The sequence below is a fragment of the Antedon mediterranea genome, chromosome 11, assembly GCF_964355755.1.
Source record: "Antedon mediterranea chromosome 11, ecAntMedi1.1, whole genome shotgun sequence".
In the NCBI taxonomy this organism is placed as follows: Eukaryota; Metazoa; Echinodermata; class Crinoidea; order Comatulida; family Antedonidae; genus Antedon; species Antedon mediterranea.
Genome location: NC_092680.1, coordinates 5,557,287 through 5,581,673, shown reverse-complemented (window position 1 = coordinate 5,581,673; position 24,387 = coordinate 5,557,287). Strand labels below are relative to the sequence as shown.

The 24,387-nt window shown below is 32.7% G+C and overlaps 3 protein-coding genes across 3 annotated transcripts; all 3 read right to left on the bottom strand.

Moving 5' to 3' along the window:
- Nucleotides 1–2,014: 2,014 nt before the first annotated feature.
- Nucleotides 2,015–5,100, bottom strand: LOC140062693 (contactin-2-like). Its single transcript, XM_072108997.1, has one exon. The coding sequence runs from the start codon at nt 5,098–5,100 to the stop codon at nt 3,661–3,663; it is 1,440 nt and encodes a 479-aa protein (XP_071965098.1). The 3' UTR covers nt 2,015–3,660.
- A 1,355-nt stretch (nt 5,101–6,455) lies between these two features.
- LOC140062692 (uncharacterized) lies at nt 6,456–8,113 on the bottom strand. Its single transcript, XM_072108996.1, has one exon. It carries the CDS (start codon nt 7,992–7,994, stop codon nt 6,468–6,470), a length of 1,527 nt encoding a protein of 508 aa, XP_071965097.1. The 5' UTR covers nt 7,995–8,113; the 3' UTR covers nt 6,456–6,467.
- Nucleotides 8,114–9,503: 1,390 nt separating this feature from the next.
- LOC140062569 (synaptogenesis protein syg-2-like) lies at nt 9,504–11,909 on the bottom strand. Its single transcript, XM_072108836.1, has one exon. The coding sequence runs from the start codon at nt 11,521–11,523 to the stop codon at nt 10,249–10,251; it is 1,275 nt and encodes a 424-aa protein (XP_071964937.1). The 5' UTR covers nt 11,524–11,909; the 3' UTR covers nt 9,504–10,248.
- Nucleotides 11,910–24,387: the final 12,478 nt, after the last annotated feature.

Genomic DNA, 24,387 nt, shown 5'->3' with positions numbered 1-24,387 from the left:
TGGTGTTCCGTGGGTTTCTTTTATTGGTTTTGAATTTAAATCAACGAAATAAGTTCTTCTATGTGGTTTATGAGGTCGGGCTAACATCGATACATACGTATCGTGAGAGTCAAGAACATCGTCACTTCCTGTAACGGTTTGCTTGTTACAAACATGTTCGCGTTCCTGTGAATCCAAATCTTGTAAATTACTAATACTTCCATAAGTGTCGAAAGAGTCAGCATTAGTATCGAATGAAACACTTTCTTGTTCAATATTTCTTCTAATAGGAAAACTATTTGACTCTTCTGATTGCGATTTTATATCGTTATGTATAGAGTTGCTGCTTGTTTTGGACGGTGATGATACATCATTTATAACAGTATGCCTATCCCTTGTAGATACATTACAATTAGTAACTAATGATTTAATTGGATTTCTCTTTATTATAACCAATATGATAATACACGCCCATAACAGAGTTACTATTCCTGCAACCGCTTTTAAAACAATTTTGCGACTTTTATGTGCAAGTGAAATTTGCACAGAATCGCTAGCATTTAACCCAGAGGCCGTCATCGCAATGCATTCAATTTCTTTAGCTTCATCGTCTTCTTGTAAATTCAATTTAACTAACATACTATTATTAATATCATGTCTAAATTCTGGATTTGATAACTGCACCATCTGATTATCAAACGTCCACCTGTAGCTTGTGACGGTCCACGGGCTCATTACCATACATGTGAACCCCATTGAGTTACCAACAGTGAAGGATGTTTCAGTTGCAATAATGGTGACCGTTGGAAGAGTTTCTAAAGAAATGGAACAACTATGATTGTCATCTGCTGCCACGCCTTCTGCTCTACATGTGAACACAGCCCCTTCGTCATTAGGTGTCAATAAATATTCAACATTATTCGTGCAAGTCCCATTAGAAAGAAGAAATTTATCAAATTCTTTTAATTTTTCACCGTTTCTGTACCATTTTAATGTTGGTCTTGGTTCGCCGCCATTTGCAGTGCAATTCATCTGTACTTTTTTCTCTGTGTTGACTTCTGAGAAGTGTGTTTTGCACTCTGGATAATTGGAGTCCAATCGTTTACCAATGGTCACTGAAATGTTAGCAATTGCTAAAAAAGTTCCATGTGAACAGATGTATTTAGCCTGGTCAGCAACTGTAACACCCATTATCGTCAGTCTACTGGAACTACTTTTCCTTTGCTCATAAACTTCAAAGTTAAACCTACTTTGTTTAATAACATTCGAACGTTCATTCCATATTAATTTGGCGTTGAGATTGTTTTCGGTCACGCTATACCATTTCCAAAACTGTTTCTCGTCGTGATGATTATTGCATTCAACTATCGCATTTTCTCCGACAAAAACATGCTGTTCTGCTGGATGTATTATAATTTTACTGAATCCAAAAGAAAAGCAACAAGATTGTATGAGAATACAAAGCAACAAGTATCTAATTTTCCCACACCAGCAATATCTTTCCATTTTCAATAAAGAGTGTAGTACTGTAGCAGTACGAAGTCGTAACCGGCTACAAGAATATTCCTCTAGCCGCAGTTTTCTTAGTAGTAAAATATTTGTAACATTTTCCCACATTTTATTTATCAAGTGTTATTTATTGTGATTATATTGTATCCGTTTTGCTTGTAGAAACATCTAAACGTGCATTTTTCTAATTTGTATAGCTTCCTTGTCTTACCGGTAATTAGTCACTTAGGTTTAAAGTACAGACGATTTTTTAAAGGTCAATTTCCGAGTATTGTTAACCAATAAAAATCAACATAAATAATATTATCAACAGTATATTGTACATCTTAATATCGAGCAAATTCGAGTCTCGATTGTGCCAAAGTTTTCAATATTTGATGTTCTAGTTTATATTATTCAACAACACAGTGTTAAAAATTAAATCTTGCTATTCAATTATTTTTCAGATTGTACAAAAAGTAACCAAAAACAACACAGAAAACAGTAAGTAACGTAAATGTTATAATGATTTATTAAACTGACACCGTTTGCGTTTACATAATGAAAAGAATAATAGTTTATATAAGTCAAAGTGAACCCCTGATCATTAATAATAATGCCTAAATATATTTGAAAGACTTTTTATAATGTGATCCTGATTAGACACTTCAATTACGTTGTGCACTATCAAAGATCCAAGTAACCGTCGAGAACCTTTATGTAAAATTTTGATTTTTAAATAAATTTCTCAAATCAGATACTTTACTTGTATGATTAACTTCTTCCTTTATTTGGATTTGAATATAATTACAATGGAGGTTGGTTGTAAGTCTGAATTCAATAATGCATTTATTTTATGTGTGCTATAATTTGATTTTTCATCTTAACTAATTAATTAAAGATGTATATTTTCCCCCAAAAACATGAAAAATTAAATGAGACCTTTAATAGGTTATTTTGTAGTTTTAATAAAGTTAATCACTTCAGTAGAAAAAAACCAAAAATTCATTGGCTGGCAGACCATTTCTTTTAAGTTTTGCTTTAAATTACAGTTTTTCAGGTAAATACATTTTTTTCAATCAAATTTTTGGTCAAAGTGGATAACTATTATGGGACATTCAAATGGCATATTTAACAAACAAATGTTTACGAATTATTTTTTCAGGAGGCAATACATCTTTAATAGGTAATAGATTACAAGCTTAAATAAAGTATAGTGATAATCAAGTGAATCGAACTGAAAAAATTGTAATTCACAGGTTTCAGTTTCGTATATACAAAAGTTATGGACTATTTATAGCTTTCTTTCAGTAGGCTATCAGACTTTTATGATGATATTGTGTGTACACATAAATCGATAATAGAAATGTGATGGTCGTACACTCTATGCCCCTGCGTTAATAAATGCTTAATAAACTAAATATGTCTAGCATATCCTACATTATCTTGAGGTTATTTGACAAATTCAAATATTATTTTAAGCTGATGCAAAGTAAATACAACTTTCTTCTTCACTCGCTTAAATGAATAAATTTATGATTTGTGATGATAGGTTTAAATTATGTATCGTCTGATATATACAAAGAATTAGGCCTATAACCTCTAGGCCAAAATTATCGAAAAACACTTTTAATACTAGAATAATACGGTACATTTCAAAACACCTGTAATATCTATTTTTTATGATAAGATTAAGAGTTTTATTTGAAAATTTGAACCAAGTGAGATTTTTAGCAATGTTGTTACACATGCTTATATTTTATATAAAACTAAAAAAATTTATCACAGAAATGTAAAAAATCAACCAACTAAAATATATCTGAAAAGGAAGCATAAATATATATTTCTATTTTTAAAGTTTTATTGGTTTTGCATATAGGTCACCCATATCCTGTACTTCGTCATTATTGTGTTGCATATGACCCTTTCCACCTTTATTTGGTTTTGCATAAAGCTCTCCAAAATCGGTTACTTCCTCGTTATTGTGTTTCGTGTGAACTGATTTGCTTTTATTTGGTTTTGCGTAAAGTTCCCCAAAATCCTGTACTTCATCATCATTGTGTTTTGTGTGATCTTTTCCACCTTTATTTGGTTTTGCATAAATCTCTCCAAAATCGGTTACTTCCCCGTTATTGTGTTTCGCGTGAACTTTTTTGCTTTTGTTTGGTTTGGCGTAAAGTTCTCCAAAATCATCTACTTCCTCGTTAGGGTTACTAACTTCACTTTTACTCCTTTCATTGGTTTTGCATATAATTCTCCAAAATCTGTTTGTAGACCTACAACGCTTGCTTTTGATTTTACCGGTTGTGCATACAAAGCATCAATATCGTCGTCATGTGTCGAATTTCCCTCCTGGTCTTTATCAAAGCCAACAGACGTATCACTAGGCCTGATTCTAAATGTGTCCAATGATGATGCATTTACGTAGCTCACTGTTCCTTCATTCTCATGTCTAGCAGTTATATCTATACGCCTTTCATACGAGTGAATGGAAGTTGCTAGTTCCAAATCACCAGTTTCATTTTTGTTTAGCACATTCTCATAGTAGCTTGAAGTAACGTTTTGATTTCGATTTTCTGTTTGCCCTTTCCTTTTTCGATTTTGACATAGTATGCACATCGCAAGACATACCAACAGTATCAAAACTACAGCTCCAGCTACTACCAGTATTATTAACAGTGTGCTTTTTTCCTGCTCCTCATTCGGATCATTCGAATCATATATTGAAATTATTACAGAATCATTACCATTCAATCCAGATGACGTCATAGCTGTACATTCTACTACTTTCTTGTCATCTTCTGATTGTAAATTTGATATAGTTAATTCAGTATTGTCACTGTTTAGTTTGAACTTTGTACTAGGAACAACTAGTTGATCACCATACTTCCATATGTAAGTGGTAATATTCCACGGAGTCATTACTTTACAGGTGAATTCTAATGAGCTCCCAGCAACAAAAGTTGTGTTTGTAATAATAGTGACCATCGGTGGAATTTCTAACTTTATGGAACAACTTTGGTCAACAGTTGCTGCTACACCATCTGCTTTGCAGGTAAAAATTGCAGACTCATCATCAGCAGTCAACAAATGGTTCAACACAGCAAAATAAGATAAGTCATCTACAGAACTTTGAGATTGGTCCTGTTCTGTAACATTGTTGCCGTTTCTATACCATTTTAACAATGGCATTGGATCGCCACCACTTGCACTGCATGTCATTTTAAGTTTTTTTTCGGTATTGACTACACTGTTATCAGATTGACACTCAGGATACCTTGAGTCTAACTTAGTTCCATTAATGATTATGAGTATAGCAGTCATTGATGATACAGAACCATATTCACAGGAATATTGAAATTTACCATCCTCTACTGTGATATTTATTATTGTCAATGTACTCTTATATCCATCAATGATTAATTCATATCTGACATTTATAAATCCTTCATCAATCGCTATTTGTGTAGCCATTTGATTGAATGTTTTAAACCACCTCAATTTTGTCATATTTAAAGAAATATCACTAGTGCTGCATTCAAAGGTAGCTTTATCTCCAACCCACGATTTGATTTCAGTAGGATATATTGTAGGCATCTGAGTAATAACAAACGAACTGTAATAAATCAACATTAAAATGGACCTGAAATGGATTTTCGATTTTTTTCATTTTAGAATGATGTTTTGGGGGCTATTAGGTGTTGATAGAATGTATATTGTTACAAAATATAAATTGGCCCTTTTGAGGAAAGCCCTATTTGAAAATCAAAAAAATTCGCGGGTGACGTCACTTTGCGAATATATTCCTATCCCTCCAATGGACAATTTGCAGTTTTTTGGCTATAACTCTTGAAATCTATGGAGTATTTTCTAAAAAATGCTTGTGCATTTGCAGAAACGTATTTAGAATTTTTTTAGATAAAATTATTACCGTATAAACGGTTATTTATCAAGTAAATGACGATTTAAAATCTTAAAATCAACGGTTTTTTTCTGGCAATACCGAAGTTGGCCTGGCAACGTTGTCCGGGATACAGCTCCGTGCGCAATGATGCGTATCCATATTTTCCGTTCGTGTATTTTGTATATCGTTCGTAATTTATACTGCTAAAATGTGTTAGTTAGTTTCTTTAGTTTTTAGTTTAGCAGAATTAAATTAGTAATATGAGATGATAATTTATTTGTCACGAATCAGGCAGTTCGAAAACGAATTTTATTCATATTTTACTTTGGCTTGACAATGAGCGCAGCAAGTTGTTGATATCGCTTTGGTCCTTGGATGCACATGAAACGGAGCCTCGCCGCATGATGTGGGTAGTGGATCGACTCCGCTGGATTGGGGGCCTAGCCTAGTTAGGCCTAGTAAAGGTTTGGGAGGTAGGCCTTCTAAATTCGGGTTTTAGAACAAACGAAGTACATTTTAGGGACCTATATTTCAACAACATTAGATATTGAATAAATTAGTATTAGTGTCAACGCTTCGGGTATCTTTCCAGGCCGTCGATCATTCACTGACTATCGGGCGGCATACACGCTCTCGATATCATCGTGTGTATATGTGACGTCGTGAATATAGGGGCTTCCGACGGCCGTTGAAATAATATATTGCAATGGCGTGAGTAATTTTCGCTAATTTACCATGGTATCTTAAAATTTCATTTTTACTCAAAATACTATACATTTTGTTTTTATTTGTATGGGTTTGTGTTAATTTGATACATTTAAATAACATGTGTGAATTTCTTGAAAATCGAAAATCCATTTCAGGTTCATTTTAACCAACATCGAATAACGTAGGAAAATACCATATTGCTTTAATTCTTCAAAATGATGTTCTATATCAGTAAAACAAGAAGTTATTTGTATTCCTGATTCACAGAAACTGAAAAGTTTCTTCGATGGTTGTCTGTTGGTCTTGGTTAAACGCGTCTGTTTTGTTGTGCATGACACGCAATGGCACATTTGATTCAATGTGGGTTATAAATAATATTTACATTCGGTTACTTCCTCGTCATTGTGTTCAAATGAACTGTTTTGCTTTTATTTGGTTTTGCGTAAAGTTCTCCAAAATCTTCTACTTCCTCATTAGGGTTACTAACTTCACTTTTTATTCCTTTCATTGGTTTTGCATATAATTCTCCAAAATCTGTTGGTAGGCCTGCAACGCTTGCTTTTGATTTTACCGGTTGTGCATACAAAGCATCAATATCATCTTCATTTGTCGCAGTTCCCTCCTGGTCTTTATCAAAGCCAACGAACGTACCACTAGGCCTACTTCCAAAAGTGTCTAAAGTATTTACGTAGCTCACTGTTCCTTCATTCTCATCTCTAGCAGTTATATCTATACGCCTTTCATACGAATGAATGGAAGTTGCTTGTTCCGTTAGCACATTATCATAGTAGCTTGAAGTTACGTTTTTATTTCGATTTTCTCTTCGCCCTTTCCGTTTTCGATTTTGACATAGTATGCACATCGCAAGACATACTAATAGTATCAAAACTACAGCTCCAGCTACTATCAGTATTATTAACAGTGTGCTATTTTTCTTCTCCTCCTCCTCCTTCGAATCATATATTGTAATTATTACAGAATCATTACCAGTCAATCCAGATGACGTCACAGCTGTACATTCTACTTCTTTCTCATCATCTTCTGATTGTAAATTTAATATAGTTAATTCAGTATTGTCACTGTTTAGTTTGAACTTTGTACTTTGCTTAACTGGCTGATCACCATAATTCCATGTATATAAAGTTATATTCCACGGGCTCATTACGGTACATGTAAGTTCTAATGAGTCTCCAACAGCAAAGGATGTGGTGTTTGTAATGATAGTGACCGTCGGTGGAATTGTGAGCGTTATGGAACAATTTTGATTGACAGTTGCTGCTACACCCTCTGCATTGCAGGTAAATATAGCCCTTTCATCTTCAGAAGTTAATAAATAAGTCAACTCTTCAACAGAATAAGATTCATCGAGAGAGCTCGGAACGTTATCTTGTTCTGTAACCTTGTTACCGTTTTTGTACCATTGTAATTCTGGTCTAGGATTGCCACCGCTTGCACTGCATGTCAGGGTAAGATTGCTATTAGTATTGACTACACTGTTATCAGATTGGCACTGAGGATACTTTGAGTCTAATTTTGTTCCTGTGATAGCAATGAGTGTGGCATTCGTTGATATAATTCCATATTGACAGTAATATTGAACCTCACCATCCTCCTCTGTAATATTTAATATTGTCAGTGTACTCTTCTTTCTGTCGTCATCAATGTTTAACTCATATTTGGTATTACTAAACCCTTGTTCATTCGCTATTGTTATAGTAGAGTGACTAAATACTTTAAACCACCACCACCACTTCTCATCTGACGGTGTACTACTAGTACTGCATTCAAAAATAGCATTATCTCCCACCAACACTTGAATTTCAGTAGGATGTATTGTAGGTTTCATCTGAGTATTAACAAAGGAACTGTAATAAATCAACATTAACCAACATCGAACAAGGTAAGAGTATACCATCTTACTGCGCTTTACTTCGTCAAAATGATGTTTATTGCGAGCTTATCTGATCTAAATGAATTCCTTATTCACAGAAACTAAAACGATTGTTCGATGGTTGTATTTTGGTCTCGGTTAAACGCGTGTGTTATATTTCAATTTATGTTTTTTTGTGTATGACACGCAGTGGCACATTTCATTCAATGTGGGTCATAAATAATATTTACATAACGTTAACAAAGGTATTGAGTTAAATTTCTTTTCAAAAACATATTGTTTCGGTTATGTCAACTAAATTATAGCCCCTTTGTAAGACGGTAATATTGCGGTAATTCGCGAACGCCGGCTTATGTGTGAAAGGGTAAAAACCCCTTAATGCCGGCTTCCGTTAGACCGCCTCTGGACCTAGTAAAATTGCGGTAATATTACCGTCACGGTCGTAAGCCTGATCTGTGTGAAAGAGTCCACGATATAACACCTGCTTAAGCAGTGAAGCAAGGATAAATTCGGGACATTTTCCTTGATTGAGAAAGACTGTGGCAATTACTTTAGGCCAAATTATTAGATTATATCCATTATATATATATATTTTTAGGTTAGTTTGTAAATAATACACTGGAAAAATACGGCCAATAATAATAAAAACATAACAGATGTTGGTCCAAAGATTATTTAACTTGCTGTAACGTACGTAAGCCTAGGCCCTAGTTAGTAATAATTACCTTCTGTGTGAATGGGTTTAGACCGGCAATAACGCCGGCTTGCTTACCGCAATATTGCCGAAGTTCTGTGTGAAAAGGCCTTAAGTTTCGCCTATAAATTACTCTAAAAAATCCAATAGCACTATTATTTGTTTAGAACCATTACAATATAGCGATAGCTATACCAGGGCAGTAGTATTTGAACATGTTTTTTATGACGTTACTATTCTCATAGGAACACATCTAGCCCTATACCTATGTAGAGGGCGCACCGTACGTACAAATCATAAAGCTTCGTTCCCACTAGAACGCAACGCAAGGTTGACCAATCACAAGTTGACCAATCATAAGCGACAGTTCGGATAATCCATCACTGGTGATTGGTTAGATTGCTTACGTTGCGTTATGTCCGCGTGGGAACCAAGCTTTAATAAACAATGCCGAAATGTATTGTAGTGATAGTAATTTTGGTCTGAAATTGTAAACAAAAGAAATGGATTTTATTACGTATTATAAATATTTAAAAAATGATCCATAAGAGGTTTTGATAGAGTTTCTAGCAAGAACGTACAAGTGTAATGCATTTTGCAAATACAAGCCAACACCTTGAGCAGTGGATATGTACGCTATATAACTTATTGTTACTAGCAGTTATTTTTTCGCCTAAATATTATGTGGTTATATACTAATTTGCATTGGAGGAGTAAGTATAATAAAAGCGCACTCTTCCCTGATAAAAGTGCTGTCAAATTAAAAAAAAATGTCTTCACTTTGAAATAATGTAAGCTAAAAAATTTAAAAAAAAGCAATACTGGATATGAAACTTTATTGTGTTAAGACTTTACGAAAATAAAAGACGCTATGTGAATGTGTGCTGTGTGAATATTAATCTAGGATGCGCATTAGAAAGTGACAACTTGCATATGTACATGTCAAATAAGAGGTCATCATAACACGAGCAATTTGAAACCAAACGGATAAATCACACGTAAAATAAATACATACATTATTATGCCAGGATTCAATATATTACATTTAAAACAATAATATAGCATCCATCATCATCATCATAGAATAATATTATTCCGACTCAATTTATTAGAAAAAAAGTCCACTACTTTTAACCGATACATTAATTAATTAATCGATACAATCATTTAATACAAAAAAAAAATAGTGACTGGTATACTGTACTGTACTTGTTTAAATGCCACCAAATTTACATAATGCAAAACAATGATCACATTACGGAGCTTATTCCATAATCCTTTATGAACGTACATGCTTAATAATAATCGTACCTCTAAACTGTAAAACGTTTTGATGTCCTACGATGAGGTTTTGCACAATACAAGCAATTTTCATGTTAAATATTTTAAAATTATAAAAACTGTACATGTAATATTCAAAGCATATAATTAATAAGGTTTCTCTACTAAAAGTTTTTAAGTCAAAACCTAAATTGTGAATTTGGTGTCATGTGCACAAACAAAATTAGTTAAAAACTAGCCTTCCTGTATAAAAAATACACATTCCAGAGATGAATCTTATGAAAATCTTATAGTATCGTCTATTCACTTCTTCTGCACCTTCGGTTCATTTAATTCGCTGTATATTGAAGGAGTCGTTGGAGTTAGTTCTGAATAATCAGTTTCCGAGGAAACAATCTGTTCAGACGAAATGATTGTCTCATGATAATAAGGTTTATCAACAGAAGAACTTAAGCCTAGATTTGTATTTTCAGCAGGTTGTTTTGATTCAGGCTGAGGTTCATTTACACAGTGAGATTTACGGGTTTTCCGAAATGTTACCAGACTACCAATGATAAATCCAACTAAAAACGTAGCAACTGAAAGACATAGAGCCAGTGTTAAATTGGTAGCTGTTGAGTCATCATCCATTTTATCTAGGCCTACATAGTTAATTTCAACATCGTCATTACCAACTAATCCAGATGCAGTGGTTACGTTACATCTAATAATGTTATAAGTTTGATCGAGATCAAATATTGTAAGGACACTCCCGTCGTTTTTACTGGATGTGCTCAAAGTGACTAACTGGTTATCAATCATCCAAATAAAATGTGTAATGTTCCAAGGGGTCATTACCTTACACGTGAAATCTAAAGAGTCGCCATCTGCAAAATATGTTGTGTTTGCAATGATAATGACCGTTGGTGGAATTGCTGGTTTTATGGAACAACTTTGGTTGACAGTTGCTGCTATACCTTCTGCTTTACATGTAAATATTGCCGTCTCATCATCAACAGTCAACAAGCGGCTCAAAACAGCAGAATATGATAATTCATTTTCCGAATTTTGATTTTGATCCTGTTCTGTAACCTTTGTACCGTTTCTGTACCATTGTAATAATGGCCTTGGATTGCCACCACTTGCACTGCATGTCAGTGTAAGTGTTTTCTTTGTATTGACGACACTGTTATCAGATTGACATTCTGGATATGTTGTGTCTAACTTTGTTCCTGTGATAACGATGAGTGTGGCATTCATTGATACCGATCCCTGTTGACAGTAATATTGAGCTTTGCCATCCTCAACTGTGATATTTAATATTGTCAGTGTACTTTTCCTTCTATCAACGTCAATATTTAATTTATATCTGACATCGAAATATCCTTCCTCATTTGCTATTAATGTAATATCGTGACTGGATGTTTTAAACCACCACCATCTCGTCGTATCTCGAATACCACTAGTGCTGCATTCAAAGGTAGCATTATCTCCCACCAACACTTGCATTTCAGTAGGATGTATTGTGGTAAGACCATCAACTAACAAATTGTAATACATCAACACTAAGCCCCATCGAAGAACGTAATCATATAACATATTCCGTTATTTTTTCAAAATTAATTTTAATGTAAAATAAAACGATAAAGTGTCTGATCTAAAATAGATAATAAGAAATATAAACAAATACAACTGTCGTTGGTTCTTCACATGTCATGTAGTCCTCAATAATATTTGCTTACCGACAATCTTTTTCAAAATATTGTTATGCTTCGCGATTTGATCCAATACATTTAATTATTATTTCATCTCAACAGATCCTTAATAAATTGATTGAAACAATACAGTATGTTGGTTACGAGAACTTATCTGATCCAAATGTATTTATGATTCACAGAAACTGAAACGATTGATTAGTGTTATCGATGGTTGTCTGTTGGTCTCGGTTAAACGCGTCTATTATTATACTGTATTTCAATCCATTTTTGTTGTGTATGACACGCAATGGCACATTTTATTCAATTGTGTAAATTTACTTACCGTTAACTACGGTATTGAATTGAATTTCTTTTTCAAAACATGTCAACTAAGCGCATCATCAATAGAACCATTAGTGTATACATATTATCAGCAGTCAACAAACGGCTCAAAACATCAAAATAAAATAATTCATTTTCTGAACTTTGATATTGATCCTGTAACTTTTTTACCGTTTCTGTACCATCGTAATAATGGCCTTGGATCGCTACCACTTGCACTGCATGTTAGTGTAAAGTATTTTCTTTCTATTCACTACGCTGTTATCAGATTGACACTCTGGATATTTTGTGTCTATAACTTTGTTCATGTGGTAACGATGAGTTTGGCATGCATTGATACAGATCCATATTGACAGTAATGTTGCGATTGATCATCCTCTGCTGTAATATTTAATATTGTGTACTCTTTCTTCTATATCTGACATCGATAAATCCTTCCTCAGTCGCTATTTGTGTAGCCAGTTCATTGAATATTTTAAACCACCACCATATTGGCGGATCTGACCGCATACAACAATGCCGAAAAGTATTGAGTGATAGGTATTTTGGTCTCAAATTACAAATAAATATTTCTTTTCCAATGTATTTTTTTTACGTATTATTATGTTGTAGAATATTAGTATATAAAAAAGTAGGTCCATACTCTATGACTCCGTCATGACATAAAACGCAGCTCGACATTTTAAAATTAATCATTGTTCTTTCTTCAGATATATTTATGATTAATTATCAAAAAGATGTCCCTTAATCGCAAAAATACACACAAATCAAAGATAGTTCTTTGATTATGATTCACATGCCCATTTAAAAATGTGTGTGACCCAGTGAGGTTAAGCCTTCAACTACATAAAATCTTTGATGTGACCTCAAACTGTTTGGCATGCAACTAAATACCCTCTCTAGAGACAACATGACTTGATTCGCGTCAACCAGTCAAATGGCGAAAATGCAAAATCGTTCAACCATGAGCCCTCATAGACTCCTTTCACAGGCGTTTTTTGGGTCCAGCAGCTGAAATCTATAAATTATAGTCGAGTTTATATTTTAGCAAAACTGTCGACCTTAGATACTATAACTGCTGCTTGCTTTAGCTTATGAATGAGTCGTCCTCATGGGACGTAGCAGCGTAAAAAAAAATGTTCATATTACAGCGCTTATTCTAAAATCTGTTTATGAACGTGCATGCATGCGTCGTTAATAAAAATAATCGTGCCTCTAAACTGTAAAACGTTATCATGTCCTACGATTAGTTTTTGCACAATACAGGCAATGTTCATGTTAAATATTAAAAAAAAAAAAAATGTACATGTAAAATTGTCAAAGCATATAATTATGTAAAAATAATAATATAAAATTTCTCTACTTAAAGTTTTTTAAACATAATCAAAACATTTTTATTTTCTTTTATTTTATTTTATTTCGCATACATCCAACAGCGATGTTGCCAATTACAGGAGGCATTAAAGACTCAAATATAAATACATAAGATTAAAATATATATAACAACTTACTCATCAAAATGTACAAAGTCAACGATCAGAAAATCAAAACAAGAACAATAAAACCAGTTAAATAGTCCAAACCTGAACTGTGAGTTTGGTATGATAACGTATAAATAATAGAATAAAACTATTAGAGCATTCCAGTATAAAGAATACACATTCCAGAGATGAATCTTATAGTATCGTCTATTCACTTCTTCTGCACCTTCGGTTCGTTTAATTCGCTGTATATTGAAGGAGTCGTTGGAGTTAGTTCTGAATAATCAGTTTCTGAGGAAACAATCTGTTCAGACGAAATAATTGTCTCCTGATAGTAAGGTTTATCAACAGAAGAACTTAAGCCTAGATTTGTATTTTCAGCTGGTTGTTTGATTCAGGCTGAGGTTTATTTACACAAAAAGATTTAAAGGTTTTCCAAAATGTAACCAGAATACCCATGATAAATCCAACAGAAAACGTAGCAACTGAAAGACATAGAGCTAGTGTTAAATTGTTTGCATCATCATCAATTTCATCTAGGTCTACATAGTTAATTTCAACATCGTCACTACCAACTAATCCAGATGCAGTAGTTACGTTACATCTGATGTTGTAATGAGTTTGATCTAAATAAAGTATTGTCAGAACACTCCCGTCGTTGTTCATGCTATACCTAAATCTATTCAAAGTGACTAACTGGTTATCAATCGTCCAAATATAATTTGTGATGTTCCAAGGGGTCATTACCTTACACGTGAATTCTAAAGATTCGCCAACAGCAAAATATGCTGTAATGATTATAACCGTTGGTGGAATTGCTGGTGTTATGGAACAGCTTTGGTTAACAGTTGCTGCTACTCCTTCTGCTCTACATGTGTATTTTGCCGTCTCATCATCAACAGTCAACACACGGCTTAAAACAGCAAAATAAGATAATTCATTTTCAGAACTTTGATCCTGTTCTGTAACCTTTTTACCGTTTCTGTACCATTTTGTAATACTGGTATTGGATCGCCACCATTTGCACTGCATGTCATTGTAAGTGTTTTATCCGTATTGACAATACTGTTTTCAGATTGACACGCTGGATATTTTGAATCTAACTTTGTTCCTATGATAACGATGAGTGTGACATTCATCGATACCGATCCCTGTTGACAGTAATATTTAAATTGACTATCTTCCACTGTGCTATTTAATATTGTTAGTGTACTCTTCTTTCTATCGTTGTCAATGTTGAATTCATATCTGGAATTGGAAATCTCTCCCTCATGCGCTAAAACTATAACGCTTCTGAATGTTTTAAACCACTGCCATCTCATCTCTGACGGCGAACTAATACTGCATTCAAAGGTAGCCTTATCTCCAACCAACAAGTGGATTTCAGTAGGATATATTGTAGGCATTTGAGTATTAACAAACAAACTGTAATAAATCAACATTAACCAACATCAAACAACGTAAGAGTATACCATAATTGCTTTACTTTCCAAAAATGATGTTTACTATCAGAAATACGAGAACTTATCTGATTTAAATGTATTCCTGATTCACAGAAACTGGAGCGATTGGTTAGTGTTATCGATGGTTGTCTGTTGGTCTCGGTTAAGCGCGTGTGTTATATTTCAATTCGTTTTTAGTCGCGTGGAAGCGACTCTATAGTTCACTATGTCGGTCGGTCGGTCTGTCTGTCGGTCTGTCTGTCGGTCTGTCTGTCGGTCTGTCTGTCTGTCGGTCCGGTATCACTATGCGTTTTATCGCTTTATGACCTTATCTTGATATCAGTTTAATCTAGCTAAGTCAATTTTTCACAGAATGTTCCTTATGGCCAGGAATCGATGTGGTTATGTTTTCACGGTGCGCAATAAAAAATTACGCAGTCTACGCACGATTTAACGAAATCACGTTTGTAATCATATCTTAACAACCATGAATCACAATTAAATAAAATTTGGTACTCATAAATTTCAGGGCATAAATCATCATATGGCAATACAATTACGTGCGTAGCGCATGTAACGCATGCGTACGCGCGCTTAAAATTTTCAAAATTTATTTTCGATGAAATAAGAGTACGTTTCAGGCAATTTTAAGCGTTTACAAAATTGCCATCAGTGCGCAGATTTTTGCGCGCGCACTGCGCGTTAAATGTTATTGCGCACTCATTTTGCCCGATTTCTGTTTTCTTGACTTACTTTTCAACTCGAAATTACGTTATACGAGCACGTCAAAAGTTACAGGCTACGCACGTGTAAATTAAAAAAATATAAATGTTTTTAAACATTTCAACATTTTTAAACATGTTCAGTAATTTCGGTCAGTATAATTTACTATGTCGGTCGGTCCGTCTGTCTGTCGGTCTGTCTGTCTGTCGGTCTGTTTGTCTGTCGGTCCGGTATCACTATGCATTGTAGCACGCGACTTAATGGCTGTTGGCCTTGTTGTTGTACATGACACGCAATGGCAATATTTACATAACGTTAACAATGGTAATGAGTTTAATTTCTTTTCAAAAACATCTTGTTTCCTTTATGCTTCGTATAGTTGATCCAAAACCTTTATATTAGCATGTTATGTCAACTAAGTTTCACCTATAAATTGCTGTCAAAAAATCCCATAGCACTAATACTTGTGTAGAACCAAATATAATAATAATTTAATAATATATAAATAAATAATATTAGCTCCAATAAAAATATATATAATGTTTCGTCATAAGTGAACAATGAAAAATTCTTTATGTGTAAGATACCTGAACTACTTCCAAATATAATTTAACCTAACCCTCTGAATAATCTCTCTCACTATAAAGTAAAAAGAAGATTCGAACCCCATACATCGGCATGCAAAGTCCATAGTTTCAACGGAAATCGTTTGCATTAGCTCTTACGCCATAGCTTATGAATGTGACTAATGAATATTTATGTTTATTTTGTGACTTTCCATGAAGGGTCTCCAATTCATGTACGATAAGAAATATCGCTACCAGAAAATAGTATTTGAACATGTCTTTCATGAAGTTACTATTCTCACAAACACAAATTATAGCTTTATGAATACCTTGGTAGAGGGCGCATGAAGCCTAAATTAACGAGGCCAACAAGTATGGTAGTTATTATATTAATGTTGGTCTTAAATTTAAACAAAAGAAATACATAATATTTCTCTTCTAATGTCTTTTATTACATATTATTATTTTGTTGAATATTAGTATTTAAAAAAAAATAGATCTTTTATAAAACCAAACAGATCAATCTCAAGTTTATGTGTAAAGCTTCAATATATTTATACACCAAGCACACTGGCCATCATATGTGTGTGATAAGCACTTAGAAATATTGTATTAAGCGCTATATAAGAATACCATTATTATTACTATCAAAATAATGTTCCTAAACAATAAAAAAAAATCAGTTAAGTTAAAGCTAACATTACTGTAACACATGTATTGATCAATCAATCATCATCTCTGTTGGAAATCAGATGTAGTGCTATGGCGGAACATATTTTTTTTTAAAGTCCACTATTTTTAACCGATACATTAATTAACCGATAGAATCATTTAATACAAAATAAAATAGTGACTGCTATACCGTTATTAAATAACTGTACTGTACTAGTTTTCAAAAAAAAAAAATTACGGATATCATGATAATGTTATCAATTTACATAAAATAAATAAATAATAACAGACATAATAACATATCAGAAAAAGGAGAACTTATCTGATCTATTTATGATTCACAGAAACTGAAACGATTGATTAGTGTTTCTTCGATGATTGTCTGTTGGTATCGGTTAAACGCGCCTGTTATAATTAATTCATGTTTTGTTTTGTTTTGATATTTTATTCACTGTGGGTTATATAATGTTTACTTTACACTACTTGCATAACAGGTTAATAATATATATACTTTTATTTCAAATTTTAAACAAAGGCTTACAGACATTGAACGACAGAAATTCTACGAAGATACTAGGCTACACTCTAAGCTCCAATATTACAAGCACGTTAAATATAAGTTTGGAATTGAAGAATATCTAACAAAAGTAACAAATTACAAACATAGACAAATTATGACTAAGATACGACTAGGAATTTTAGAATTAGAAATTGAAAAAGGAAGATGGAATTGTATAAATAGAAATGAAAGATTATGCAAATTATGTGCTTTACAATCAATTGAAGATGAATATCATTTCACTTTAGTTTGTCCATTTTATTCAGATATTAGAACTAAATATATGTTTTCCTTTTATACAAACAACCCAACTAAATTAAAATATATTTATCTTATGTCTGCCACAAATACTGATCTTATTGTTAAACTTGGAAAATATTTATTCTTTTCATTTAAACGTAGAACAGAATTTCTAAACGCACTCAACTGATATTTATTTAATATTGTATTACATTGTATATTATTTGGGCCAAAGGCCATATATAATAAATGTTTCTTGGATCTCCAAGAAAGAAGTATTAATATTAACAACGGTATTGAGTTTCTTTTCGGAACATTTTTTGTTATGCTTTTTAATAATTGATCCAATTTAGAATTGATTATTTGGATTTGCATATAATTATAAAGAGAAGGTTTTTTGTAAGTCTGAAGTAGAGTGAATTTAATAATGTCGCACCACGTGATATGAGGCCAAATTAATTATATTTGTATGCTATAACTTGATCTATGAACTAATTGACAGGTGATCAATTAAACGATTAATTTCTAGGCCTACTGGTTATCTATATGCGGCCAGATGATCAAGTGATCTGAAACATATACATTATAACTACTAATAATAGTTGGTGTATTACAGTTGTTTACAAATGCATTTTGCTTACACTTTATAAATACATTTATATATATAGGTAACTTTATTCCAAAAAATGTAAAAAACCTACGCACTGTGGATTTACAAAATCTGATACGTTCTTATATGCATGCATCCTACAACAACACAAAATATAAAATAACGTAAAAATAAAGATTCAAAATAACAAAAGCCACTTATTTCTGTTGCTGGCAATCTCACGCAAATTAATTAGGTCGTTTAAATTATTTATCTTAACATTTCTGATAAATAAATCATTTCTAAGTGTACTTAACAGATTGGTTTGATGTTTTCCAATTCGCCCTTGTATTGGATTAGAGTGTACTATACCAAACACCAATGCTGAAAAAGCAGGAGTATCTTCACTCATTCTAAGTATATGGCCAAGCATAGACCAGGGAGTTGTTATCTAATAACAACTCCATGCATAGACCACCTAAGTTTATTTACATTCTCAGATAAAGGTTTAGTATTTGTTACCAAATATAACTTATTATTGCTAATCTTTTTCGGATATTTCACATTAATAATAGTTCTTGGGACCTATGACAGGTATCAATTTTTTTCATAACAACTTTGGGAGCAGCCAGCTATTGCAATTATACAATAAAATAGATACATTTACCCCTGCGTATATTTAATAATGCAATTTAATTTGCTTGTTTGACCAATTAAATAGTTACAGGCTAAACATATACAACTATAAATATACTTTCTTTTCCATATTCCATAAGATTTCACACTTCCAGGTTTAAATTAATTATATTGTTTAATACCAAATAGGCATTAGCTTTCAATTGTGCAAATCATTATAAAACTAGTGAGATTTTCAATGTGGATACACATTTTATACCGAGTGGTTCCCTTTAATGTAAAAGTATGTTAACTTTTCCTTTTGTTTCCTTCATTGGTTTTGCATATAATTCTTTAAAATCTGGTGGTAGGCCTACAACGAATATCCGATTTTCTAGGTTTTACCGGTTGTGCATACAAAGCATCAATACCATCTTCGTTTGTCGTATTTCCATCATGGTCTGATGAATGTCCATACGTTTCGAAACTATATGTTCCTTCAGTCTCATTTTTAGCAGTTATACGATTCTCATGTGAATAAGTTGTTAGTTCGGGAACTATATCACCAGTTTTACCAGAAATATCTTCCGTAATATTTAGATTGTTTTGAGGTACACCACGCATGTTGTCATTTGTTTTAAAAACGATAGCGTAGTCGGCTGAATTTTCTTTTTTCATCCGGTTTTCTTTTTGCCGGTTTTGATTTTGACATAATATGAAAATCGCAATACATACCAAAACTATAAACACTACAGCTCCAGCTACTACCAATATTATTAAAAGTGTTCTATTTTCCTGCTTATTCGAATCATATATTGAAATTATTACAGAATCACTACCACTCAATCCAGATAACGTATTCGCTATGCATTTTACTACTTTCTCAGCATCTGCTGATTGTAAATTTGAAATAGTTAATTCAGTTCTGTCACTGTTGAGTTTGAACGTTTTACTTGTCAAATCAATCGGTTGATCATCATACTTCCAGATATAAGTGGTAATATTCCACGGACTCATCACTTTACATGTAAATTCTAATGAGTCCCCAACAGCAACAGTTGTTGTGTTTGTAATGATAGTTACCGTCGGTGGAATTGCTGGTTTTATGGAACAACTTTGATTGACAGTTGCTGCAACACCCTCTGCTTTACATGTAAATATTGCTGTCTCATCTTCAGCAGTCAACAAATGCTCCAACACAGCAATATAATGCATTTCATTGACATAACTTTGGTATTGAACCGGTTCTGTGAGCTTTTTACCGTTTCTGTACCATTGTAATAGTGGTCTTGGATCACCACTAATTGCACTGCATGTCAGTGTAATTGTTTTATTAGTATTCGCTATACTGTTATTATATTGAGACAGAGGAAATTGTATTTCTAGCTTAGTTCCTGAAATAACTATGAGTGTGGCATTTATTGCTGATACATCAGATCCCAATTGACAGTAATATTTATATTGATCATCCTCCACTGTAATATTTAATATTGTCAGTGTACTCTTTTTTCTATCGTCGTCAACGTTTAATGCGTATCTGGCATCGTTAAACTCTTGTCCCTCAGTCACTAAGAGTATCGTGCGGTAGCTATACGTCTTAAACCACATCCATTTCTTGTCTGAAGGTAACGTGGCAGTTGTGTTACACTCAAAAGTACCACTATCTCCAACCTACACTTTGATTTCAGTAGGATGTATAGTTGTAAAAGCATTAACAAATGAGCTGCAATAAGCCAGCATTAACAACCATTGAAAAACGTACACATGAACCATCTTGCTTTACTTCCTCAAAATAATGTTTAGTGAAAAGAAGAATCTAGATATAATGTATGTATATATCTATCTAATTAACGAATGTGTGATTCACAATAGCAACGACGTGTTTTGTTGCGCCTGGCACATTTTATTAACTGTGGGTCCTAATAATATTTACTTACTGTTAACAAGGGTATTGAGTTTAGTTTATTTTCAAAACACCATTATGCTTCGTATAATTTATCCAAAACCTTTAATTTAGCATGACTGATGTCAACTAGCTTCATATATAAATTGCTTTAACAATATCCCATAGCACTGTTATTTGTGTAGAATTATTAAAATGTTGAACAATAACTATAGTAATACCAGGACAGTAGTATTTGAACATCTCATAGGAATACATTTAATTATAGCTTTATAAATACTTTGACAGAGGGCGCATCGTACGCATGAAGCCTACATTAACTATGGCGAAATAGATAGTAACTTTGGTCTCAAATTTTTAAAAAAAAATTAAACATATTTGGATTTTAATAAGTATTATTATGTTGTGAAATGTTAGTATTTAAAAAAAATAGATCCATAAGAGAACGTAACAAGTTTACTGCAAATATAGGCCACTTTCAGATATAAATAATTTATTTATTTATTTATTTATTATTATTACTAGAATTACCCTTTTTCTGCCTTATTATGTGTTTGTATACTAATTCGCATGGGAGGAGTAAGTATAGTAAAAGCGCACTTCACTCTGACAAATTATTAAAAAAACACTAATTTGTATCAAGAATAAAATTAGGAACTACGTAACAACGTAAAAATATACCATATTCCTTTACTTTGTCAAAATAAATTTTAATGTAAAATAAAACGATAACTTGTCTGATCTAAAATAAAGAATAATTCATTTAAACTAATACAACTGTCGTTTGGTTATTGCTCGTTGGTTTTCTTTTGATCACATGGCATGTAGTCCTCAATTATATTTGCTTACCGTCAATCGTTATTAAAATATCTTTATGCTTCGCGATTTGATCCAATTAATTTAATTTAGCATGACTATGTTAACTAAACTTCACCTATAAATATCTTTAAAATATCACTAGTACCATTATTCTTAGACCTATTATAAATATTAATGTGACTCTAATAACAATAACAAAACGTACTTCAGCATACTTTTCATAAAGCATTTTTACTAATTATTTCATCTCAACAGATCATTAATAAATTGAATTGAAACAACACATTTTGAAATGATTTTTTATAAATTGATGAATTATAGAAAATTTGAACAATTGTTAGATTAGTTTAATAACACTAATAACTACAGTATGTTGGTTCCTAGCAACTTTCATTTCAGATATCATAAAGACTTAAATTCTCTAAAAAAAGACGAAACATTATTCATTCATATTCATTCATATTCATCTTTATTGCAAACAATATATAAAAAAATATAAGATTGGATATTTACAATTCATTTTAAAAAGCAAAAAATATATAAATATAAAGAAGTACTGTAAGAAAAGTCACAAACACCAAAAAAACAAGGCCGGGTTCCTAAACGTGCAAGGAAAAGGCAACTTACCAACCATTAAAGATACCGATAATAAAGTTTTTTGATCTATTAGTATTTCTTCTTTTTCTCTTCAAAATCAATCTCAGCATCTTATTTTTATATTTCCGCCTTTTGATATATTTACAAATAATAACATAAACTCCAACGAGTGTTCCTGTATAAAGAACAACTTTTATGACAATCGTATATTCACTTCTTCTGCACCTTCAGTTCGTTTAATTCGCTGTATATTGAAGGAGTCGTTGGAGTTAGTTCTGAATAATCAGTTTCGGAGCAAACAATCTGTTCAGACGAAATGATTGTTTCCTGATAGTAAGGTTTATCAACAGAAGAACTTAAGCTTAGATGAGTATTTTCAGCAGGTGGTTTTGATTCAGACTGAGGTTCATTCACACAGAAAAATTTCAGGTTTTTCCGAAATGTAACCAGACTACCCATGATAAATCCAACTAAAAACATACCAAGTGAAAGACATAGAGTCAGTGTTAAATTGTTTGAATCATTATCCATTTCATCTAGGCCTACATAGGTAATTTCAACATCGTCACTACCAAGTAATCCAGATGCAGTGGTTACGTTACATCTGATGTTGTAATGAGTTTGATCTAGATCAAATATTGTAAGAACACTTCCGTCGTTTTTCATTCTATACCTGAATCTACTCAAAGTGAGTAACTGGTTATCAATCGTCCAAATATAATTTGTAATGTTCCAAGGGGTCATTACCGTACATGTGAATTCTAAAGAGTCGCCATCTGCAAAAGTGGTTGTGTTTGCAATGATAATGACCGTTGGTGGAATTGCTGGTGTTATGGAACAACTTTGGTCAACAGTTGCTGCTATACCTTCTGCTTTACATGTAAATATTGCCGACTCATATTTAGCAATCAGCACATGCGTCAACATAGAAATATAAGATATACCATCACAGTCGCAATAACTTTGAATTTGTTCTGTAACCCTTTCGCCATCTGTATACCACTGTAATAATGGTCTTGGATCGCCACCAATTGCACTGCATGTTAGTGTAATTTTTTTCTCTGTATTGGCGACACTGTTATCAGATTGACATTCTGGATATTGTAAATCTAATTTTGTTCCTGTAATAATTAGTGTAGCATTCATTGTTGACACAGTTCCATATTGACAATAATATTGAACGTGACCATGCTCCACTGTAACATTTAATATTGTCAGTGTACTCTTCCTTCTATCGTCATCAATGTTTAATTCATATCTGACATCGACAAATGTTTCCTCAATCGCTATTTGTATAGTTGAGTGACTAAATGTTTTAAACCACCACCATATCGTCGTATCTGACGGCGTTCTACTAGTACTGCATTCAATTGTAGCATTATCTCCAACCAACGCGTGGATTTCAGTAGGATGTATAGTGGTACGAGCATCAACAAACCAGCTGCAATAAACCAACATTAACAACCACCGAATAACAAACAAATATACCATCTTGCTTTAATTTCAAAAATGATGTTTAATATATAAAAAAAACGAGAAGTTATCTTATCCAAATGTATTATGATTCACAGAAACTGAAACGATTGATTAGTGTTATCGATGGTTGTCTGTTGGTCTCGGTTAAACGCGTCTATTATTATACTGTATTTCAATCTATGTTTTGTTGTGTATGACACGCAATGGCACATTGTATTCAATGTGTGTAAATAATATTTACTTACCGTTAACAACAGTACCGGTATTGAATTGAATTTCTTTTTCAAAACATCTACGGGTCACCTATAAAAATCTTTCCTACCACCATTATTGTAGACATGTTGTAAATATTAATGTAGATTCTAACAATTTAATAAAAAGTAATTTTTTCTTTTAATTTGGATTTTCTATCTATATATAACTAAAGCATTGCTTAAAAATCCCAAGAAATGTCGAGGAATAAATAGGAACGATTAGAAAAGTTTAATAGAACTTCCCTTTCTTCATTTAATTGCTTAAATTTAAAATTTCGAAATACTAACATATAATTTATGCTACATACCGTATAACTTCAAACGATACCTGGTGTGTAAATAATTTATATATTGTTTAATACCAAATATAGAATATTCATTAATTCGTGTCCGATTTTAGTCTTATTAACTTTACCATTGCTTTCATTGTTTTCCAATGACGATGTTTCGGAGCTATTTCTTCCTTCAGTCTCATTTCTATCAGTTAT